The sequence below is a fragment of the Notechis scutatus genome, chromosome 2 (genome assembly GCF_049901735.1).
Source record: "Notechis scutatus isolate UNSWTSFEM ecotype Mainland chromosome 2, rNotScu1.2, whole genome shotgun sequence".
Classification (NCBI taxonomy): domain Eukaryota; kingdom Metazoa; phylum Chordata; class Lepidosauria; order Squamata; family Elapidae; genus Notechis; species Notechis scutatus.
Window position 1 is genome coordinate 114,169,066 of NC_142010.1, and position 24,073 is coordinate 114,193,138.

Consider the following 24,073-nt stretch of genomic DNA (forward strand, 5'->3'; position numbering starts at 1 on the left):
ATTACTCTGGGTGGCTTACAAACATTAATGCCATTGAAAGATGGGGAGGAGAGGAATATGAAGTATTTCAGGTAGAAATATTGGGGGGGGGGGGGTGTCCTTTCCTAATCCAATAGCTACCTTTGGAATTGTTTCCCCCACCCCCTTGGATGCCATTAAAAGTGGGGAAATGTTTTGCCACTTTTACTGCCATGAGAAAGGCCTCAATGGCAGCTATAAGTAATCCCTCCTCTTCCTCCAGCAACGTTTTAGGCATCTTTTAATCCTTTTCAAAACCTGCAGCTCCTCCATGAAACACAGGGAGGGGTGGGAGTGAAGGGTTAAAAGAGGGTACAAAGGCACAATCCAGTTTAAAGCCTTAACTGTCCTTTGATTCCAGAATATTACCAGGGCTTCGGCAGGACTGTTTAGCAAAACCCCAGGGATATCCACCAGTTACTTCTGGAATGTATTCTGGTCCATCAGTCACCAGGGGAGGACCGTTTGAATGGATCCAAGTCTCCCTGCGGAGGGAGGGTAGCATAAGAGAATCTCAGGGACACCAAGCAGGATTGGACCGTAACAAGGGGGGGGGGGGGGGAGGTCCCTGAGATGACCTGGGATAGGCCAATGGCTGTCATGATAGTCATGAACTTCTGGTCCGTTTCCAGGACCAAAACCAGGGATAATAGATTAAAGTTCTTCAGGACCATAAATCTGGGGAATTCCACTTCCAGCCCCAAGATGGCCTCCAGCAGCACAGGCAGGGAGGTTGCTATGCAACAGGGAGGCTGGTACAGTAGCAACACCCCCAACTGATCTTGTGAGCCCAGCTTCAGGTACAGGGTCTCACAGTCAGAAACTTGGGGAGCAAGGCTCCTGAAGACCAAGACAGATTCTCAGATGATCACTATCACCCCACCCACCCCCCGTCCTGGGGTCTTAGCTGGGGCGAAACCCTAAATCCTATTTAAAGAGACGTTTGTATAGTTACCTGTGAATGTCCTTTCTCGTTTGACTGCGAGAGAGTCTAGTGTGGGTTGTCCTCATCTCCTTATCATGTGACTGAGTCTGCCAAATCATTGATCTTGCCACCGTTGCTATGGATACCCCAGCTTTCGGCGAAGGATTCTTGACAGACGTCTTTGTGTTCTGAAAAATATTAAAACATCCTTCTCCCCCCCGCCAGGCCTCCTCAGGGTGGGCCTAGACTCTTGCAGTCCAACGAGAAAGACGTTGACAGGTAACTATACGAACGTCCCTTCTCCATTAGACTGCTGCGAGAGTCTACTGTGGGACTTAGCAAAGCCGGCATGTCCCTGGGAGGGTTAGGTCTGGTCCTCATCCATCTGCTCCGATACAACTCACTGGAGCACCCATCTGCCAAAGGCCTCATCCACAGAGGCGAAAGAGTCCAGACGGTAATGACGGATAAACAGGGAAGGAGATGACCAGGTGGAAGCCTGGCAAATCTCCTCAATAGATGCTTGAGTAGCCCAAGCTACTGCTGTGGCTGCACTCCTTGTGGAGTGAGCCGTAAGTCTACTGGGCACAGGGAGTGCCCGAGTCTCGTAAGCCGATGCTATGCAGGGTCAAATATACCTGCCCATCGTAGAAGGGGAAATCTTTTTTTCTAACGAGGCCAGTTGAAAGGAAACAAAATGAGATTCTGTCTTTCAGAACGAAGAAGTCCTTTTAACATAAATCTGCAATGCCCTGCGAACATCCAGAGCATGCCATTTCTTCTCAGGTTCATGAGTCGGGTTAGGACAAAAATCTGGTAATACCAGTTCCTGCGGTCTGTGAAACAATTAACTTTCGGAACAAAGGTGGGATCTAGTCTAAGGACCACCCTGTTATGGTGAAAGATGCAAAGATCTGCCCTGACAGAGAGCACTGCCAGTTCCGAAACCCTTCTAGCCGACGTGATGGCCACCAAGAAGGCCACCTTAATAGTCATGAAATGCAGGTTCTAAGTGGCTCGAAGGGAGTTCCTGTAAGAGTCTGCAGGACTTTGGACAGGTCCCCAAGTAGGATACCTGTGGACTACCGGAGGACGTAGATTCGATGCCTCTCTGAGAAATATGCAGATTAGAGGATGGTGAGAAATAGATTCCAATGACCCCACGGATAAGACAGAAGAGAAAGCTGCTACCTGTCTGAGAAGAGTATTAGGCGACAGCCCTTTGTCCAACCCATCCTGCAGAAATTCAAGAATGTCCCCAATAGTGGTCTCCATGGCGAACAATTAGTCTTATTACACCAAGTGCAAAAATTCCTCCAAGCTACATCATAAATGCGGTTGGTAGATGCTTTTCTAGATGCCTGTATAGTATCTATGATTCTAGCAAAAAAACTGCCCTTAGTTAATGATCCCCGCTCAATCTCCATATGGCTAACTGAAGCCATTGGGGCTCTACATGCAGCAGTGCCCCTTGGCTGAAGGAAATCTTGGATGGGGAAATCCTCCATGGGGGAGTCACCGATAGGTTCACCAGATCCACGATCTTCTGGCCAATGAGGGGCCAGAAGTAAGACCTCCGCCCTCTCCACCAACAATTTTCTGATAACAAGCAGAATGAGAGGGAGCAGAGGAAAAGCATACATTAGACTTTCTGGCCATTGGCACCGAAGGGCATTGATCCTCTCCGCCCTCGGTGTGTAGAACCTGGTGAAATACCTGTTGAGCATTGTCTGGGGAAGCAAAAAGGTCCACAACTGGGGCTCCAAAAATTCCAGTCATCTCCCTCAATAAATCCGGATGGAGACACCATTCGGAGTGGTCTATCTTGGTCTTGCTCAGCAATCTGCCTGTACATTGTTGACCCACGAAATGTGCTCCGCCCTCAGAGATAGGTGTCTCTCTGCCAAAAGGTCTAACCTCTCTGCTTCCTGCAAAAGGGCCCTGGACCTAGATCTCCTTTGACGGTTGATGTGTGCCTTGGCTGCCACATTGTCCGTCATTATATGTACACAGTTCCCAACTACACAGTCCCAAAACCACTTGAGGGCCAGATGGATAGTCCTGAGCTCCAGCCAACTGATGGGGCGCATGCTCTCCAGCTGAAACCACCACCCCTGAGCCATCTCCGACTGAAGATGGGCTTCCCAGCTGTACAGGCTGGTGTCTGTGGTGATAACCACTCGGCTGGGCTCCTTGAAGAGCTGACCCACTGTGATGCTTGGAGACAGCCACCACCAGAAACTGCTCGGGGAACCGACACCTTGATGGCCAAATGGCTTTTACCTGCCTGTTGATAGGGAAGGAGGAACCATTGTAACACACATGCATGAAGTCTCGCCCGTGGAACGATGGATATGCATGATACCATCTTGTCCAAAAGTTGAGATAGAAGAGACAAGGGCACAGTTTGATGCTGTCTGATCTGCTTGGCCAGCAATTGCAAGCTCTGCTGATGGTCTGGAGATAGGAAGACCTAGCAGGCTACCATGTCTATTACTGTTCCCAAGTGTAGAAGACGGTTGGTCGGGTTCAAATGACTCTTCTTGATGTTTATTGAGAACCCATGCGACTGCAGCACCTGCAAAGTAATTTAGAGATCTCTCCTGGCAGTGACTTCTGAGGACGATTGAATTAAAATATCATCGAAGTAACATTGAACTCTCACTGGCTGGGCTTGCAATGGAGCCGCCAGAGCCACCAGAATCTTGGTGAACACTCTGGGGGCCGAAGAAAGCCCAAATGGTAAGGCCCTATATTGACGGTGTCTTCCGTTGTAACAAAAACAGAGAAATTAAATGTCCAAATTGGCATATGGAGGTAAGCCTCCGTCAAGTCAATGGAAGTGAGGAAGTCACCCTCCCGAACGCTCTCTAAGATAGTTTGGAGTGACTGCATTTTAAAATGTTGGTAAAGGATATAGTTATTCATACATTTGAGGTCTAAGATAGCCCTCCAAGGCCTTGGGGATGACAATCAGGAATAGAATCCCTGCCCTTGCTAATCTTCCGAAACCACCTGTATAGCATGAATATCCACTAAGTGCTTAATGGCAGGTTCCATGAGGACCCTTCTAGCATTGTCCCTAGAAATGGGGCAGCTAACAAAAAACCTCAGAGGGGAGGAAAGGAACTCGAGGCGAAGTCCTGACCTCACAGTTTACAGAACTCAGGCATCAGATGTTGTGTCCCCCATTGAGTGGCAAAGAGAAACAAATGGCCACTGGTGGGGGAGTCAGAAATGCAGTTACTTGGAACGCCAAACCAAATGACTTCCTCCCCCTTGAAAGGGCCGCCTGCTCTGTGAGGGAGGAAATTGTCTACGTGACCGTTCCTGGTGTTGATCTGGCTGAGCTGGGAAGAACCTCTGGGAGCATGCAAACCTGGAACCCAAGTCTTGCCGGAATACGGTGCTGGTCTCATTTCAGATCTCTTGAATGTCGAGGGAAGAATCTTCCGTTTGTCCCAGGTCTCCACTAAATAGGGTTTCAAAGCATCTCCAAACAGCCAGGGCTGAAGCCACATTCCACTACCTCCGGGCGTACGTCTGCCAGTTGAAGAGCCATAAAAGCCTCTGCACAGTGACAGAGATAGCCATGGCCTTGGTGGCAAATTTAGCCGAATCAAGAGTAGCATCAGTGGTGAACTCCGTGTCAGCTATAATTTTGCTCAGATCCTGATGCGCCCTGATGTCTAACGCCGGCACTTGCTCCTGCAATTGTTTTAGCCAGCAGAGTGATGCCCGCATGAAAAAAGATGCCGCTGTAGAGGCACGGACCACCCAGGCCAAAACCAGGTGAGACCTTTGCAAGATGTGTTCAGAGCGCTTATCCTCCTCTTTCAATGCATCCTCTGGTTCAGTGGGGGTCCCTGATGAAGATGCGGAACTGACTACTGGGGGGTCCACTGATGGGAGCTGCAAGGCCTTGGCCAAATTCGGACCCACATTATAGAATTTTTTATCAGAGGAGGATGGGTGAAGGCCAGTGCCTGGAGAAGCACATTGCTTCAGCACTACATCCAGGAACAATCTAGGTGATGGTAAGACCTCTGCCTAGACAGTGGGTTGGGAGAATAGAGAATTCCCTTTTGGCTGTCCTTGAGGGCTTGGCTGTCCTTGAGGTCTCATCTGGGGCTAACTAGGCCGTATTCTTGGCCTTGTGTAACAAGGACTTGAATAGGGAATGGTCAAATAAACCTGAAAGGACAGTATTTCTGATGAAACATCCTCATCTTCTGAGGAGTTTGAGCCCCTTACCTCACCTTCCTCCACCCGGAGGCAGGGAAGTGACTGTGTTCCGAATCTTCCATAGAGGCAGTCTCCTGATAGCCCACCCATTCATTGTGGGGTTAGGGTAGGGGCCTGCCTGGCAATACTGGAAGATTCAGGCCTAACACTGGTGGTTGGTGCACAAGGGGGAATCTGGCTAGGATGGCCCCTCCACAACCCAGGGGAAATCCCAGAAGGGCCTAGCAGATGGTGGATCCCATCTGCAATACCCTGCCTGATGGCTGAAGACACCACCTCTCTCATAGAATCTGACATGTCAGTCCCCGAAGGGCCCCCTGGGCGAAGACCTGCAGCTGTGGGGGTAAAAGTGGATTGAGCCATAGTCAAGAGGTTGGCTAAAAGGCTGACTAAATTGAGGGAGGGCAGGAGCAGCCCAAGCAACAGGCCTGTTGCTGGGGCCCTTTCTGCTTAAATCTTGAGGAAGAGCAGGATTCAACTCAGCAGCTCCCTCTGGTGACCAAGACTGTGGGATTTGAATATTAAGAGTTTCCAAATCTTCCCCCAGCAACAGTTGGATGGGGTGACAGTTGGCCCACCCCTCCCTTTGCTCCTGGCCCTTTGCAAACTGCCTTTCAAGGGCCTCGTGTCTTCTTTTTTCCACTCATTCCTCAGCCTTGGATTTTATTTTATGTTTTGGTGGCAACAGCTTTGGCCTTAATTCTTGCTGCTGCACCTTGGGCTGAGGAATGCTTTCTGGATCTCCTGCTGTGCCTTGAAAAGGCTTGTGCCATTGCAGGGGACAGGGGCTCTTATCTGCCTGCTTCCCATCCCTTAATTGGGAGTTACTGCCAAGCAGTGACTTATGCCTAGGCCATGCGGGCTAGAAAGCCCTGAGGCCTCAGAATCAAGTAGGGGATTGATCTCTCCCACCCTGCAATTAAAGCCAGTCAGCTGTGCAGAGGGAGCTTCAGGCGGCGTGTAAAAAGGGGAATTAGCCGATTTGGGCAATGTAACCCTATCGCCGCTCCACTTGCTCCCCGCAACGACTTTCAGTCTCTGGTCTTAATCCGCTAGTGTCCTCAACGCCAAGATTGATTCCTGGCCCTGGAATCACCTTGTAGGGGGAAAGGCCCTTCCCGCCTCAGGAGCCGCTGCAATCTTCGCGCCGATCAGCTGTTTGCTCCAAGCTGATCGCACTTATTTTTGCTTTGAATTTGATTTTTTTTTTCTGAATTTTTTAGGTTTCTCTCTGAGAGAGCCTTCTCAGAACACGACTGCCACAACCAGCAGACTGAGTAGAAATCTGGGGTATCCATAGCAACGGTGGCAAGATCAATGATTTGGCAGACTCAGTCACGTGATGAAGAGATGAGCACAGCCCACACTAGACTCTCGCAGCAGTCTAACGGAGAATGGCTTAGTTCCATGATGGCGAACCTATGCCACGTGTGCTGGAAGTGGCATGCAGAGCCATCTCTCTGGGCATGCCAGTCATTGCCTGTTGCTCTTCTGGGTTCTGGCAAGCATATGCGTACTAGCCGGCTGGTCTTTGTATGTGCGGGAGCACCAGAAACTGGGAGAGCATTTCCCGGCGCGCGCATGTGCACCAGTCACTTAGTCTTCCTGTTTCCAATGCGCATACATGCGCAAAGACCAGCTGGCCACCACACATATGTGCATGAAGACCAGCTGGCCGGCACGCGCATTAGAAACTGGCCAGCCAGCTGGTCTTTGTGCGCGCATGCACATTAGAAGCCTGAAGACCATGTGGCATGTGCATGCCGGGAGCTGCTCTTCCGGTTTCCGGCACACACGTTTCGGCAGTGCCTTTTCAGTGCGCGCACACTCTCGTTTTGGCACTCGGTGCCAAAAAGGTTAACCACCACTGGTTTAGCTATTAAACATTTTAGTAAAAAAAATGCTTTACTTTTATGTTTTTTTCCATTTTAATATATATCAAACTGGCATTCCAAATATTAATTACCTTTAATCTAACCAAACCATATCTTCCTACTTTCTCTTTAAAAATTTCTAGCCTACCCTTCCATAATTAGAGCAGGCTCATAGGGAGTTTAATATTTAAAATAAAAAAATTGTTTATATAAACTGATTGTTCATCAACTTTAAGCTGCCTTCATAAAAGACCCCCTCAGATTTTAAAGATAAAATTAATCATCAAATGTTATCAATTACTGTGATTTGTGCCATTTTGAAGTTCTATTTTGAGATGGGCAATATTTGGGAAAGCTGAAAATTCTGCATCCCCCACTTACAATTTTGTCCAGCTTTTTAAGGGTTTGGGGGCAGTCTTAAAAATGAAAATGGGTTTCCTTATCCATAGTTTGAAGGAAGAAAAATCTTTGTCACCGAAGTGTGATCAGTTTGCTAAGAAGGCAAAGTGATCTCAGTGATGGAGAAAGGAACACTCAGTCTATGGATTACCTATCCTTTTAGGCCCAATTGTAAACAGAACACATGATCAATATGGGTCACTGAAGGTAAATGATAGTTTTTCATCAATATGTTTGTCAAAAGCATGAGAGGAAGAGATGAAAATGCAAAAATCAAGAACGGAATTTAACTTCTCTAAAAAAACTGCCCAGGATAGGGAAAACTCCTAAGCTTCTGCTAGACAAGCTACATTTCTCCCCAATTGAATAATAAAGAGCCTCTTCATAATGAAGTGGCAAACATATAACATAGAGCATAGAATCATAAGGCTGGAAGGGACTTCTTATGTCCTTGTAGTCCAACCCCCTGTTCAAGGCAGGAGCCCTTATACCATCCTGGTCAAATGGTTGTCCAGTCTAATTTTGGAAACCTCCAGTGATGGAGCACCTATATATAAATGAGCTGTTTGCACCTAAAGACCCAGAAGAGCTCTCCTTTTGCAGACTGGTCCTTATAAGATCCAAAAGGGGAAAAGTGACACAGAACACATTTTGACGCTGTAGGTTCCAAGAGCTGATTCTATAAAATATATTCAATCAGTTTTACCAGGCAAGTTAAATTCAGACAGATAAACTAAAGCAACGACCACAGAACAGAGGGCTAAAGTTAGACCATCCAGCTTTCCACTAAATGGAGAAAAAAAACCTAGATCCTCAAAGTTCTTTCTGCTACTTCCCCAAAATCAATGGGGGGAGGGGAATAGACATAAGGATCTCTACCTTCAAGGCACTCTTCCTCCCCACTCATTTTTTAAGGTTGCATGGAGAGGATAGAAACTGGAAAACTGAGCACAAGCAGACCACCAAATTTAATCCTGCAGAGCATACAGTGTAACTCTTCCTACTGTGAAGACATGGATTGAATCAGTTTTCTAAATCATTATTTAAAGCCTGGCAAATATAACAACTCAAGGCTTAGATTGGCAATTCTGGAATTTGTTTTTTTCACTGGTTATTTTAAAAAACATTATAAAGGTTACTTCTTTCAGGTTTGTCTTAATTCTCTAGTACTGGGTCAGTCTTTTTTTTCCCCCCAGACACCAACGACTTAAATTTAAGTTCACAGCACTTGTGCACACATTCCTGAATCTGTAGACAAGGAACACTGACATCTGGCAACTGAAATTAGCAACTAAATACACCTGTTAAATCCTAACTGCCCAGGTACCTATATAGTCCATCTATAGCATGTAGTCATTGCACTACAAATAAATGAACTGATATCAATCCACCAGCTACACAGAATCCTAAAACTAGGTTAATAATTTATTCTTAATTGCGTCCCATGCTTTTGCATACTGTTTTTTTCCTGGGATTTGGCATCAGAGTATTATTACAGAACCTGAACTAGCAAGATAATAAAAAGTTTAGACATGCTTATATGGAATGCAAGCAACACTGTCAAAAATGCATAGAAATTGCAAGATGTATTACTTATCTTGATATTAAAATATTTCTGCTATCTAAGATGCTACAAGCTTTCCTTTAAATGCATAACAGTTGTAAAGAACCTGAGGATAAATAGGATAAAAAATTAGAGGCAGAAGGAACTTGTGCTAATTTCATCTGTAGAACCAGGCTACAGTGTAGACATCTCGATTGCTCCTCAGGAAAACTCTCAAGGTTAAATAGACAAAAGAAAAGCAAGGAAAGAAAATTAGTCCAAACAGTACCAATCATTTTGCATTATTTACTGCTAAGCAGTTCTGGATTATACTCACATACACAGAGTTTTGGTTAACACTATTTAAAGTCTGGATTAATACAGTAAAGTATATTTTCTAATATTTTATCTGAGCACCATTTCAAAGAAATCACAACTGATTTAGCTACTTGGCTAGCTTGTTAAAACAGTCAATGTGCTTCTTTCTGAAATACAAATTTTCCTAAGGACATTGGCAGCATCCCTTGCTGCAGCATATCAACAAGTGGAAGGAACCATTTCTTTAATTTCTAAATTGCACGGCCTCTGTCTCTTACAGAAGCTCTTCGATATTTTATCCCAGGCAGGATCAGTAAAGGTAGCAAGATAGGTTTTTCTCTGGGATCACAAAATTAGCTGCTCCTCTTGCCATCAGCAATGGCAAAACACACTTCACTTATATATTTGCAAGGCGCTACTGCCAAAAATATGTAAATGTGCATTAATGTGATTACTTTTAAAATTAATCTCGATTCAATAGGCCAATGTCCAAAAGTCCACATCTCTCCTTGCTCCTTCCTGTAAAATTATCTCTTTCTCAAGTTGCATATTCAGATCTAGACAACTGCATTTGAAATATCCTGCTCCCAGCATTAAATGCATTACATATTCAGTTTTTTCAATGTATTGTGCCTCCTTTTTACTAGTAGCAATTATTAGAACCATTAATTTATTTCCCTGAGAACTTTTATTTTGTTGTACTCCAAGAAGAAACAATTTCCTTTTAAGAAAGATCATACATGGGTTAGGGTATTCCACTTGTCACTTTATGAAATGCAGGTATATCATCACCTTTAGCATATTAAATTAAAAACAAGTCCAACTCTTTCAACTGAGCTTGTTTTCAAAGATATATGCTCAGTCATTTAATTATACTTTCCACGGTACAGTAAAAGTTAATGATATAGCCCTTAGAGTATTCTAGGTTTAATAGTTAAATACTAGAATGAAACTTTTAATTCAATATTTAGTAAGTTAGTTTTGATGCTTTCTTGTTATAACAAGGCCTTTCAGTCAGTGCTGGTGCTGCATTTTTAAACATAAAGTCATTATCACTCATCATTAGAACAAGCTCCAGTTCTTGGAAATCTTGAAGTCTCGAGATGTCTTTGTCCTTAAAGAAATAAACAGAGAAAATTAGAAGCAATGCTAGAATCACAAGACACATAGTACCAAAACATTTGGCCATTTTTTTCAAGATCTGCTTGGCTGGAACAGACATTTTACGCCTCTTTAAACTCTTTTTCTACAGTTGTTCTTAGATTTTTAATTATACTTCTGTGTATAATTAAAGAGGTTTAAATTTTATTTTAATTGGAAAATTATAAATGTCTGGAAATCTTGTTGGAGTGCAGAATCTAGAACAGTGGTTCTCAATCTTTTCTTCAACAACCCCCTTAAAATACCTTTTGTGGCCAGGGACTATGGCCACGGACCCTTAAGACTTGAGATTTAAATCACACATTTCTTCAGGCCTTCTCCTGTGACAACATTGCACACACACGCCAAAGCTCAATGGATCACAGGTAACTACTGATCTAGAATATTAAATAAACATTTAAAATAAATAATTAAATAAATAATTAAAAAAACATTGCTTGTTGATTTCTTCTTTCTGTTCCCTTCTCTTTTTACAAGCTTGTGAACTACATTTTTCCAATTTTTAGGATATATGAGTTTTTTGTGATAAATTTTAGGTTCTTTATAAATACAAAGATGAGGTTTTTAGCAATTTTAGGAATTAGATCCTCCTGAAATCAATCTGAAAAAGTTGTGATTAAATGAATTTCTGTGAAGTTTTCAGTGAACGTAATTTGGAGTCAAACAAATGGCAAACTTAACCTATGGTATAGAGTATGTTTAGAAGGAGTTTGAAAGAAATAACTGAAACAAGAGGTTGGTAGTAAACCATTAGAACGTAACCAAAAAAGGATAGTTATGCAGATATGCACTAGTTATCGTAATGCCTTTGGGGCTCAGTTTCAGCTCTTTGATGTGTTGTTTGATGTGTTGTTATGAGCTTTATCTGGAAGTAGATGTTTGCAAAATCTAAAAAGAGCCCCCTGTACAATAACTCCAGAAACTGCTGAAGGACAACATTTCTTTAAAAGGTGGGTGCATAGTGTACAGTTAGTCTGCACTGAGTACTGGGCAACACAGAACAAACATTATTTATTATTCATATAACAATATTTCTTCCATGTCTGCTAATTTTGCAGCATTTGCACATGTCAGTCTATTTCTCTGGGAATAATTGCTCAGAATTTTCATGCCCCCAGGTTGCAGCATTTTGCATATCCACAGATCCCTTACAGAGTTCATTGGAAATAAAACAGAGCTTCAGCAGAGCAAAAGAATGTAATATTGATGCCTAACAAATCCACTCATAAAATAGGAATGTTTACTGAGACTGCATCCCAATCTTTCAGTTTTTAGACACTTTTATGGAAGAATTCTATTTCTAGACTTTATAAACTGAGGTTCCATGTATATCGCAGTCTTGGAAACCTACATTTGGCATTATCACCAAACATTATGAACTCCAAAGTGACCAGTGATCACTAAAGAAGAAATTAGGTTTATGAGTAATCCATTACATTGGCATTTAATTAATCCATTTTTGTGAAGAAAATGCCTCACTATATACAATTAATTAGGCAATCTTTGACATACTGATTTGTTTCCCATGGCAGCAACTATGTATAAAATTCAACTTTAGGTTCCTTGTAATGACAAAGTACAGTATTATCTATTGTGAGACTGACAAAAAGACCAATAGAGCAGTCCTATACAAGTAGTTCTTGACCAGTTGTTTAATGACCATTCACAGTCATAGCTTCAGAACAGGTAGTTTGCCACCCATAAAAGCATTCAGAATGGGTGTTTCACAGCTCGTAACACTTCTAGCCATTGCAAAATGTCACGCCAGCCTCTCCTTTTCGTCACAAAACCACATTTTGCGTGTTCAGCAACCTATTCACATTGAGAACCAGTTGTCAAGTGGCCTGCAATCATGTGATTGTCATTTGCAATCTTCTCTGCCAGCTTCCCCAGGAAAACAATGGGGACACCGACAGGGAAGGTTGTGAGTACAGGGAACGGTGGATTTAAGCTTCATTCCCCCAGCATGTCAAAGGATTAACACACTCCTCTGTGCAGGGAGGGGATATCTTCTCACACACTGGAGGAACAGAGCTCAAATGAAAATGCTAGCTACTGCCATTATTCTGGAAAACTCAGAATGCTGGGCTTCACTAGCGTTTTCCCTTCTGGAGGTGCAGAGATGAGAGCATTCACCAAAGTACTAGCAAATACCAGCATTCTGAGCATTCCAGAACAATGGTGTTTCACCAGCATTTTTGTCAGATTTGAGGTCCATTCCTCCAGCAGACAACAATTTTGTTGGCCTTCATCCCGATGAAAGAATGGATCTTAAATCTGACACAAATGCTAGTGAGTGAGTTTTACTCTGAAGGCTCAGAATTCTGGCATTTACCAGAAGGGAAAATGGTAGCAAACGCTATAGTTTGAAAAGCTCAGAAGACTAACGTTGCTGGCATCTGAACAAATGCCATCATCTTTACCCACATGAACTTCTCATGATCAGGTGTAATTGGAAGCCTAGGCCCTCTCCCCACTCCCACCATACCAGGGAGGCCAGGGCTGTCTCCTGCGCACTCTGTTTAACAACCTGCATAGTCACTTAATGACCACAACTGGGAGAGTCAGGATTGTGGTTGCTGAGCAAAGTGATCAATGTAGCACAGCGGTCGCCAACCGGTGGGCCGTGAGAAAATGTTGGTGGGCTGCAGAGAAATCTCACTCCCAGAGCACCCCCGCAAAGCAATTAATCCAGGCTACGCAGAAACACAAGGCTATGCCGCCCACATGGCTCACGGGAACCCTCCCCACTTACTCCTTACCCGGCAAACTTGCCTGGTAAAATTGCTATTTTTCTTTTTTCCGACCATCATCTGTTCTGCTGTGCTGGGAGATTTAGATTAGCTAAGAAGCAGAAAATGGTTGGATTTCTTGCTTTCTAGCTAGTCTTTAGATCTTTGGCTCTGCTTTTAAGCACAGCCGAACCTCCCTTAGGACTGAAGGTTTGCTTGCAAGCAAGTTCAGTGCAGACTCACGGCAAGCAAATTTGAGAGACTGAGCTAGCCAATGGCAGATAGATAGATCACTGAATGATTCTGTGAGCAACTCAATCTGCCTGCTTTGCCTGATTTTGGGTAAAAGTTGCTCTTTTTTAATAAATAATTCAATATTTACATACATGGTGTGTTGTGAGTTAATTTTGTGAGTTTGCTTGATAGCAATTTTATGTGACAGACAGAGCTAGCCAATGGCAGATAGAGATCTCTCTCAATGAATCTGTGATCTGTGACACCAATCTGCCTGCCTTTGCCTGATTTTGGGTAAAAGTTGCTCTTTTTTTAATAAAAAATTCAATATTTATATAAATATTTATAATATTTACATACAAGCCATGCCCAGCCAGTCACATGACCATCAAGCCACACCCACAAATTAGGCCAGGCCCACAGAACCTGGGAGCTAAAATTATGAGTTTGGTGGTCCCTGAATTCCAAAAGGTTGGCGACCCCTGATGTAGCATCCTATTTAACAACTTCACTCAACAATCAAATTCTGGGCCCAACTGTGGTCATAAGCAGAGGACTACTTGTACATGATTATTGAAAAGATCTGAATAAATAAAAAATTCAGAGAGGTTTCCCCTCACATAAAGGGGGAATCAAAATGCTGTAGAGATTCATACATTCAGACTCACATATATATTCAATGTAGCCCTTAAATATATAACAAAGGCTGCCAAATGAGATTCACTAAGTGAAATGCAGCCCTCCGGCTAGACATCTTGGTTAGACTAGCCAAATGCTTCTAGGTTTGTGCAATCCCCTTGAGATTTCAAAAGGCAAGGCTGTTGTGCAACACTAAAATACATATCTGCTGGACTGAACTGCATTTGACTTAGAAAGTCATAAATTCTCCAAGCCACTCATAAATAACCTGAAATAAAACAAAGTACCTTTCTTAATACTGTATTTGGAAGCTTTCTGATCTTCTCCACATATTCAGGGTTAACACCCAATTCACAGCAGCTCACCCTAAGCAATTCTTTGTATGTCAATTCTTGTCGATCCAATTCAATTTCAATGAAGTCATTCTCCTTCAAGGTACGATTTTGAATTCTTACCTTAAGTACCAGTTCTAATTAAAATAGAAAGACTGTGGTTAGTAGACATGTAAAAGTTTTCTCAATCTTGATTCCATTTTAACAATTTGCCCTATTTATTCTGACAAAGACATGCAGTGCAGAGAGCAGGCAGTGGGAATTTGTGACTCTCTAATGAGCCCTCCATCCCTCACTCTTGGGTTATGTTGTGGATCAACAACACATGAAAAAAATCAGTTTCTCCAACTTGGGGGGGGGGAGGGGGCAGCAGGGGTTATATTTGTAGTACAGATAATCCTCGACTTACAACAATTCATTTAGTGACTGTTACAACAGCACTGAAAAAAAGCAACTTATGACCATTTTTCACACTTACAACCATTGCAGCATCCCCTTGGTCATCTGATCAAAATTTGGATGCTTGGCAAATGACTCATATTTATGACGGTTGCAGTGTCCTGGGGTCATGTGAACAGCTTTAGAGACCTTCTGACAAGCAAAGTCAATGGGGAAGCCAAATTCGCTTAACAACTGCATTACTAGCCCAACAACTGCAATGATTCACTTAACTAATGTGGTTAAAACAAAGTTGTAAAATGGGGCAAAACTCACTTAACATAGGTCTCATTTAACAATATAAATTTTGGGCTCAATTGTGGTCATTAAGTCGAGGACTACCTGTAATAACATCCAGGGTGTCAAAGCAAGCATGGAGCATGTTGTAAAAGTAAATGTGATTCTTTCAGTTGGCCCAATTTATGGATTAACATTTGATGGCTTATCGTGGGAGCAATGGGAGCCCACAACTCACAGAAGGAAATGTGGCTCTTACAGGGATAGTGCTTGACAAGCATTACTGTGGGGGTGAATCATTCCTTTGATTGCTAGTCTAACTCTGTTCTTAGTAGAAAAAAGTTGCACTTCAGAAATGTGACTCAAATTTAAACAACAGTAATAAAGACTTGTGAGCTTTGCTCTTTGGAGAAATGGAAAATCACTGCAATGAATCATTGGCACCTTGACAGTCTTCAATTTAGAAGTTGTCCATAAATGTTTTATTAAAAGCCCTGAAAATTGAGTTCCTACAGAGGGTGATAGCTATCTTAAATGAACAACACTTTATACCAACATCTTATCTATCAAATGCACAATAGTACAAGTGGTTATCTTCAATAACAAAAATCATGTCCCATTCATGCTCAGATTTTAAAATGGGCTTCCCAAAGATGTTTTAATTTTAGCTCAAACTTTTTTTCAGGATTAGTTTTTTACGAGATTGTATTGCTTGTATAATTTTTGTAAAGAAATCTGGATTTTAATATTTACATTTTTAAATATTTTGATTATTGTAAATCTTGTAGAACAATAAAAAGCCTCCTTTGTCCCTGGTTACTTGTGGGGAGCAGATTTTAGATTAAGAATATTTAAAAGCAATGAGCTGGATTTCCTTTTTCCTTTTTGCTATGGGATCCAATTCATAAATAAATTGCTGTGGTGCAGCAATTAAAGAATCTGATTGTGACTGGGAAGGCCCAGGTTCAAATCACCCTTAATGATGTATATATTCAGTGGATGATTTGGAGGTTAATCACTCCCTCTCAGTCCAAACTGCCTCCCAGAATAGCTATTATAGGAATAAAATGAAGGGAGCTTCTCACAATAGCTGCTATATGACCTTTTGTAGGAAGTAAATGAAAAAATAAACTTTAAATAAATATAACCAAATTTATTTCTACTTTCTATCAGGAATACTTCCAGTAAAAATCATTGCTGCTATTTTTTAAAGCTATTTTTTTTACCACAACCCAGGGGCATGCGTTGAAATGACAAAAGCAATAAAATACAGAAAATAGCACCCCATCTGATTAATTTGGGAGGTCCAGAACCAATTCTGATAAGTAGCTGAAGAGTGACATCTCATGCTAAAAGAAGATTAAAGTGTTAGGCAGTGTCTGAAAAAAGTATTTCGCAACACTAAGCAGCTGGTTTCCTGTGGGCCAACCACATATACATTTTAAAGCAACCAGGCTAGCCTTGCAAAAACAATATAGATCTTCTTTGAAGTTATTATTAATAACTTATTAATACGTACATGTTATAAAGCATTTCTTTTAAATGTTTCCCACAGAGCTGCTTATCTAACAAAAGAGACTCAGATGCAAGTTTTTGTAAATCTAAAGTAGCCGTATCGCTCTGTGGACACACATACTGTACACAACACTTGAGCTAGTAATATCACAGATGTTCAGGGTAGAGCCTGTGGTCGATTCCCATGTACATTTAATATAACTCCTGAAAAAAAATCTGAATGACAGATTCTGCTCGCTTGTTGGCCTGTTCAGCGGGTTCCCAATCATCCAGACAGAGCTCATATACATAAGCTTTTTTAAAAAAAAACTTTCTAAGCTCTTTCAAGCATCATGCTGAATTTACACAAAAATCAGAATTAGAAGCTGTGCACATCACAATCCTCTTGCCTGTCATGCACATTCAGATCAATGTATGAATATATGAATAATTTTGAAGTGCATGTTTTCTTAGCATATCACAAAAAAGGAACCAGAAACTCTACTGGATTTTACTCACAGTTACCTAAAAAAATCTTCTTGCCCTGACTACAACAGCAGACAAAACGCAGCAAAAGTAAACAGTTTTTTGTGCAGTTTTGTGAAATTGTGATAATGATGCCTGTACTTAAGTCTGGAAACCGTACAATTTCTCTACAAAAGGTTACCTTGCGTATTACTGAAGGGAATTGCTCCAGTAAAGAAGAAGGGCTGAAATGTTGGGACAGCTCCTGTGTAAGGGCCACTGGGTTGCTGGGTTTCTGGTTGTATAGATCCAGCTGGGGAACAGTGTGTCCTACTCGGAGGAACAGAGAGCTGATGAGCGTGGCCATTCTGAACAACGGGCTCCAAGCATTCCATAGTGATTGCCTTTGTCACATCTCCATCACATCCTACAGAAGCCTTTCCATGTTGCAATACTGCTGTGCCAGATGTTTGTAATGGAGGCAAAGAAACTGGAGTGTCCAGGTTGTGTTTTTGTAAAGGAGGAGAAAGTCTTCCATTCAAAGAGGAAGTTGAGGTGCTGGTAGTGCTGTTACTCATGGAGTTATACACATAAGGAAAAGGAGGGTTAGATAAATAATTTGGGATAATTGGCAAGTCTTTCTTCACATCCAAAAGATCATCCTCTTCCACTACAGAGGGGGAGGAAAAAGGTTTGGTTACAATATGTACTTAAAATATATATATCATTATTTATGTTTAGCCACAAAAGTTATAATAAAATCCTTTTGAGAAAATAGATATTAAATATACAGCACACACAGTATGTAATATACAGTATTTGTATGTGATACAGGGATTCATTTTCAGCAAATTAAAATTCAGCAGTCTGATTCTTTTATTAAACACTTGAAAGGTTCAAATATAGGAAGTCCTTGACTTACGACCACAATTGAGCACAAAATTTCTGTTGCTAAGCAAGACAGTTAAGTGAATTTTGCCCCATTTTACAATCTTTCTTGCCACAGTTAACTGAACTGCAGTTAACAATACCACTGTTAAGTGAATCTGGCTTCCCCATTGATTTTGCTTATCAGGTGGTCACAAAAGGTGATCACATCACCTCATCAGAAATACATATCATTTGCCATGATAATAGTGGGGAGGCTACAACAATCATAAGTTAGTTTTTTTCCATACCATTGTAACTTAGAAGAATCACTAAATGAATGATTGTAAGTTGAGGACTACCTGTAGCCACATTACTAATAATTCTAATTCAAGGTTCAAATTCAAATTCAAAGACCTCAAGAGACCATTTAGGGTTTCAATAGAGATTCAAACCATCTCCTTAGCATTCTAATTTTCTCTAATATATTAGACCTGTCAAATTATATTTTACCTCCCAGCATCTTCCTAATTTCCCTTTTGGATGTTAACTGGAGTGCTTTTTCTTCTTTAACAGTGAGAATGTCTTTATCTGCGCCAGCCTCTAGAAGGTATGCCACGACCTGGGCATGATTTCGTTTACAGGCCCAGTGCAAGCAAGTCCTGTACAAGAAAAAGATAGACTTATTGAGAAGTTTTATTAAGGGAAAAAGGGAAAATGACCCTTGCACTAAGCAATTGTGTCAGAATTTAGATATCCTTAGAGTGACATCTACTGGACAACTCTCAGAAAAAAAAACCCGCTAGAGATGTCATGCTTTCAGCTGTAGCTCTTCAAGCAGCAATAATATTTTTTAAGTTTTCCAATATCTGAGGCTCACACTCCTTATTTTCATCCCACCTCAAATGAAAATTAAAAGCACCCTTCACCCCAAAGGGTTTGTTTTTATCCTGACCAATCAAAGAATTAGTTCTGTTCACAATGTGAAACTTTCATGTGTATTTTATATTTTGCCAATAAGACTCAGTCATTAATTGGTCAAGATGCAATTTTTTTTTCAGAATAAATATTTTCCTCACAGTAAATCAATCATTTTCAGTTCAACAATTTCAAATTATGTTGGATAACAAAATGTTATACCGCTGGGGTAAATTTCCTTTCCCAATTTAAATCCTCAATGTTTGAGCTAAATCCTAATACATATGGTGGTCTTATATCAAAATGTTTTAAAGTAAAACATCTTTCAGTATTCTCTTTCCTTAATCTTTTTTTGAAAAGTATTTGGATTTAGAAGTTCTTCCATGAAAACCAGTACCTTACTGGTGGACACAGATGCTACTTTAGCTAGACAATAGTTTGGAAACAAAAGGACTAAAGATAATTATAATTTCTGTCAGCCTGATGCAACAATCCCTCCAGCAACTTTACTCCCTTTCAATAAGACTCCACCAAAGACAAATAATTCCAATGGAAGAAAGTACCTGTGGCTCAGGATTGGATTGTGAGGTTCTTGGTGCTCTCTGAGCTTAGTTGTTTGCTTGCAGACCTTTCGTTACGCAACCAAGTATCATTAATGCTAGTGTCTGTGAGGTTTGCATCCTGTTTATATAACTTGTGGTTCTAATACTATTTTGGTTGCTTCCTATCTGCTCTGTTATCCTTTTCATAGTTGGTGTTAATTGCACTATAGTGGGATGTGTGGTCAGGCACTTTTTGATAAAGTTGTTCGGGTATCCATTTTGTTGGAAGACTTGTTTGGGGTCTGTTTCGTGTGTGTGTGTGTGTGTGTGTGTGCTCTGGGGTGCTGCAGTGCATTTGTACTACTTTAAGTAATGTTCTTACACAGCTCCTCCTGTAGGGAATTTGGCTGTTACTTTGGTAATGGAGCATTTGGTTACTGTGGATTGTTATTTTATAACATTGCATTTCTAATTTGCCATTTTTTTCCTCTGTTGATGTCAATATCCAGAAAGGGCAGAGTATTATTTTCTTCTTCTCTTCTGAATTTCATTCCTCTGTAGATATTATTGTTTCATGTGTCTTCTCTAGCTGTTCCTTTATAATATGACAAAGGTGTTGTCTACATACCAAATTCATACCTTTGGTTGAAGGTGTGGGAGTGCTAGAGTTTCTAGATGCTGCATTACAGTCTCATCTAAGTCCTGAGAGTGGTGATTCCATGGGTATTCCTCTGATTTGTTGGTATATTTATCTATCAAACTGAAATTAAGTAGTGAGATCCATGATTCTAGGTATTTAAATTGTACTGTATTTGGCTAGGTCAGGCATGTTTTGTAGTAGAGCTGCCATGAATATTTTCCATAATTCTGGATCTGTAAGTGTAAAGAGTGCTGTGACATTAAAAACATAACTTCAACTTCTGTTTTAGGTCTTTGGTTTTCTGGAGGCACTCTAGTGAGAAATTAATAGAATATTGGTTCCCCACTGTAGGATGTCTAAGCTCTTTAGTAAGTTCTTTGGCTATGGTGTATATTGGGAAGCCTGATCAATACAATACAACTGGGCAAAGAGGTATATCAGGCTTGTGTATTTTTCTCTGTTCATAGAAAAATGGGAGGACAGATCTATCACTTTTCTTCTGCTACTGTTCTTCCTTTGACATGTAGCCTTTGAGGAAACTGAGCATCCTACATCAAGCTAAATCCAAAATAAATCAACTATATTTACACATCATTCAAAAGAAACAATAAACTGGCTAAGAAAAAAATAAAGGAACACAACCTCTTCAACACCTACATAAGCAGAAATTAACACCAGACAAACAAGCAAGCAGAAAATACTCTGATCAAAGAACTACCAGACAGAAAACCACACCCCCATCAAAACTGGCAGAGCAAGCTACTGTGTATAAACAAAAAGCAAACCCACACTCAGCTGCACAGATGTTATCTAGTTGGTTGATGAAACCTCCACAAGCATACAACCAAGCTCAGAGAGCACAAGTAATTATGCTACATCTGGCTGATATAGCTGGTGGAATGGAATCACTGAGCTTAGACGCAACAGAATGATCTTCTCTAATATTATCACCTTGTTATCCTAAAAATCATTTCTTTCTGTACCATGTGTACCCTTTGTCTCTCTGAAAGCTATGTCACGTATATTTAGTTCAACAAAATTAACATAATAGTGCTAAATTTCAGCCAGGAAGTGAACTTGCTAGACAAACAGGTATTTGAATGCAATTATTTCTGATCAAAACTGAACCCTCTTGTTTACCATTACAGTATCTAAAGTTTTGGGGTTTTTCCCCCCAGCTAGAATATGGTAAAATATAACCTAAGAACACTGTACATAAAAATTATAAATATAATGCTACTGTTTCATAGCAATAGGGCTGGTTTCCTTTGAGACTACCAAAAATTAATGTCAACTTTCATAAAACACTAGATAAAACCATAAATGTCTAATTAATTCTATGTTTTGTAAGGAATTTGCAGTGTTATCCTTGTTAAATTAACAATTTCATATCAGAACTGTTGTGCAAGGATATCATTTTAAGAAGAACTCTAGGTAATAATGGTATAAATGAAGAAGATGATTAGCAGCAAGTGGGATAAACTTGATTGCAGTGGCAGATTGGAACATCTAAAGGGCCAAGTTGGGAACAACAAATCGTCCTAGAAGGCTATCGATACAGTTGCTAAAAGTTTTGATGGCACATGATCAATTTATACAGAATCACTTCATCTATCATAAAGTTTCCCAACACTTTTGATGTGAAAAAAATTATCTCAGAATGGTTTGTAACATATACTGTACAAATCTCCTTTTTATTTGTCCCTTCCTTACTACAACGATTTGGCAATATATTACTAACACAGAAAATTCTGAAATTAGCTCTCCATATTACATTACAAAACTATCACAATCAATTCAATGTATTACTTATATAAAGGACACACTGACTGAATATAAAAATAGATTATATTATCTTCACATTTTCTAGCATCAAGAAATTATTAAAATCAACAGAATATGAGATTCACCCACAAAGCCTAACAATAAAAATCCTAACAGATTTATCTTTTAAAGTTAAGCTTTGTTTTGTAATTCCAGATCTTCTGAAACATATCAGGCACTTCTAAAAAACCTTGTAAATAATTTTAAAAGCAATAAAACCTGAAAACATATTTTCAAATTTTTAACAATTACTTCAGTTTCCCATAACTATGAAAATACATGTGATTGGATTTTATGTATTACTCTATGGTAACAATAATAACAACCTATTTACAACAACAACCTATTATTCTTATATGGTAATATAGGATTACAACCAAATGTAAGAAACCAACTTAAGTAGAATAAATTAAAAGAATACTTAAATATACTATGCCAAGTTTATAAACCAGCAAGTCTTAATCTTTTTCAACAAGTTATGCATATTTAATATGTCAAAGTTGAGCAATAATAAAAATAATTAATTTACTTTTAACAACCGAAACGAATTTTTTAAAGCAAGATTACCATAAGATGTTTTAAAAGACACGAACGGGAAACTTGTCAGGTAATTTACCGGTCAAATACTTACCAGCCGTTGATTTCATTCTGAGAGTTCACACTCACTCCAAAATCCACCAATCGCCGAACTTCCTCAATATCCCCCAAAGCAGCAGCTTCTCTCAGTCTCTCTTCTAGCTCTTTTTCCTCTATTGCAGAAGTCATGTTATGAAATTCTCTCCTCAGTCAACTTTGGGATTACTAATTGCCTGCTTACCTACTGTAGATGATGGATCATTTTATCACGCTAGTCAATCAGAGGCCGACAAAAGCCATCAGTCCCCAAAAAAGAAGACTCGGGTTTTATTCTTTTAATTATAAACGCGTCGGCAATTATTTTCTATCTACTGCTCATAAATCAGCCTGACACTTCTGAAGGCCATTTTCCCTAGTTGCATACTTAGAGTAAATCTGGTCGTTTCTGCTTCCGTTTTCTCTGGGGGACTCTATTAAATGAGACAACAGCGACCTGCACATTTCGTTCCCACCAGTCGTCCCACGCGCAGACCATCGGCACACAACAAAAAGGGGGGAAAAGAAAAGGAAATAGTTTCATTCTCCGTTTGATAAACCGAATGATTGTTTAAAATATATCCACTTTGCCACGATCAATCCTGTATATTATTGTCAAAAGAGCTTGTGCAATTATGCATTTGTGCTTCTACTAAGACAGTAAATTGCTCGGCAGTTTCCGTTTGATCTCTCAAACTGCTTCGAGCAGCCTTAAATTGATATCGGGCAGGCTGAAATGTAAAACAGGCTGAATAAATTAACAGAAATCCACCTCTTTTCAAACAGTGGGGTAACCTTAAAATACGTTTCCACCAATCTATATATTGTAGTGAGTCTTTTCGGGATTGTTTCCAATGCAATCGGTTTAAAAGAGTGCCACCGTATTTCTTTGGATTTATCTAATTCCCCTCTTTATATAGATCTCTTAATGTTAATCGTAGATACTCCAATCTAATTGTAAATAGGTATCTCCACAGTTAGCATTTTGTGCATTCAGTTTTTTGTTTTTCAGAAAAGGATCACCCAGTTTTACTGCCATTGTAAGCCCAGAGCAAAGTAGGTAATTTTAGTGTGTTAATAATCTTTTCCAGAAATTATGGGAAAGAAGTCCCAGGAATACAAGTGATTGACATATAATAATTTTTAGTCTTTAGGTACAACATTTAACAGTGTTTCCCAAAGGTAACTTACCAAGGTTTGGGAAACACTGTTTAATATTGTACCAAAAGACTAAAAATTATCATGTCAATCACTTGTACTCTTGGGACTTCTTTCCCATAATTTCTGGAAAAGGTTCTTAATAAAAATTACCTTTTAAAAACTTTTCTTTGGATTATAACATAACCAATTACCCAATCACAATCCTGGAATTTAAATAATGGCTTTGTGATAAGTGGTTTTGGGTAATGACAGTTTGAGAAATACTAATCTTAACATTTACTGTATAGTGAAGATGCAGTTTTCATACCATACTATATCAATACAGGGACAGGCAAGGAAGCAATTTCTTGGTGAAGTAGAGGGATGGGTATTAAAACCTACTAGAAAAGTATTTTCCCTAATACAGAAAATTAAGTGTTATTACCACATTTACTCAAAAGTAAATTCTATGGAAT

The 24,073-nt window shown here is 40.3% G+C and overlaps 1 protein-coding gene across 1 annotated transcript; it reads right to left on the reverse strand.

Annotated features, from left to right (window-relative positions):
- Positions 1-9,296: 9,296 nt before the first annotated feature.
- On the reverse strand, positions 9,297-22,914 carry LOC113412026 (ankyrin repeat domain-containing protein 40). Its single transcript, XM_026667382.2, has 5 exons — positions 22,477-22,914; positions 18,435-18,583; positions 17,257-17,724; positions 14,376-14,557; positions 9,297-10,436 (listed from the first exon to the last, which is right to left on the reverse strand). Exons 1-5 carry the CDS (start codon positions 22,608-22,610, stop codon positions 10,290-10,292), a joined length of 1,080 nt encoding a protein of 359 aa, XP_026523167.1. The 5' UTR covers positions 22,611-22,914; the 3' UTR covers positions 9,297-10,289.
- Positions 22,915-24,073: the final 1,159 nt, after the last annotated feature.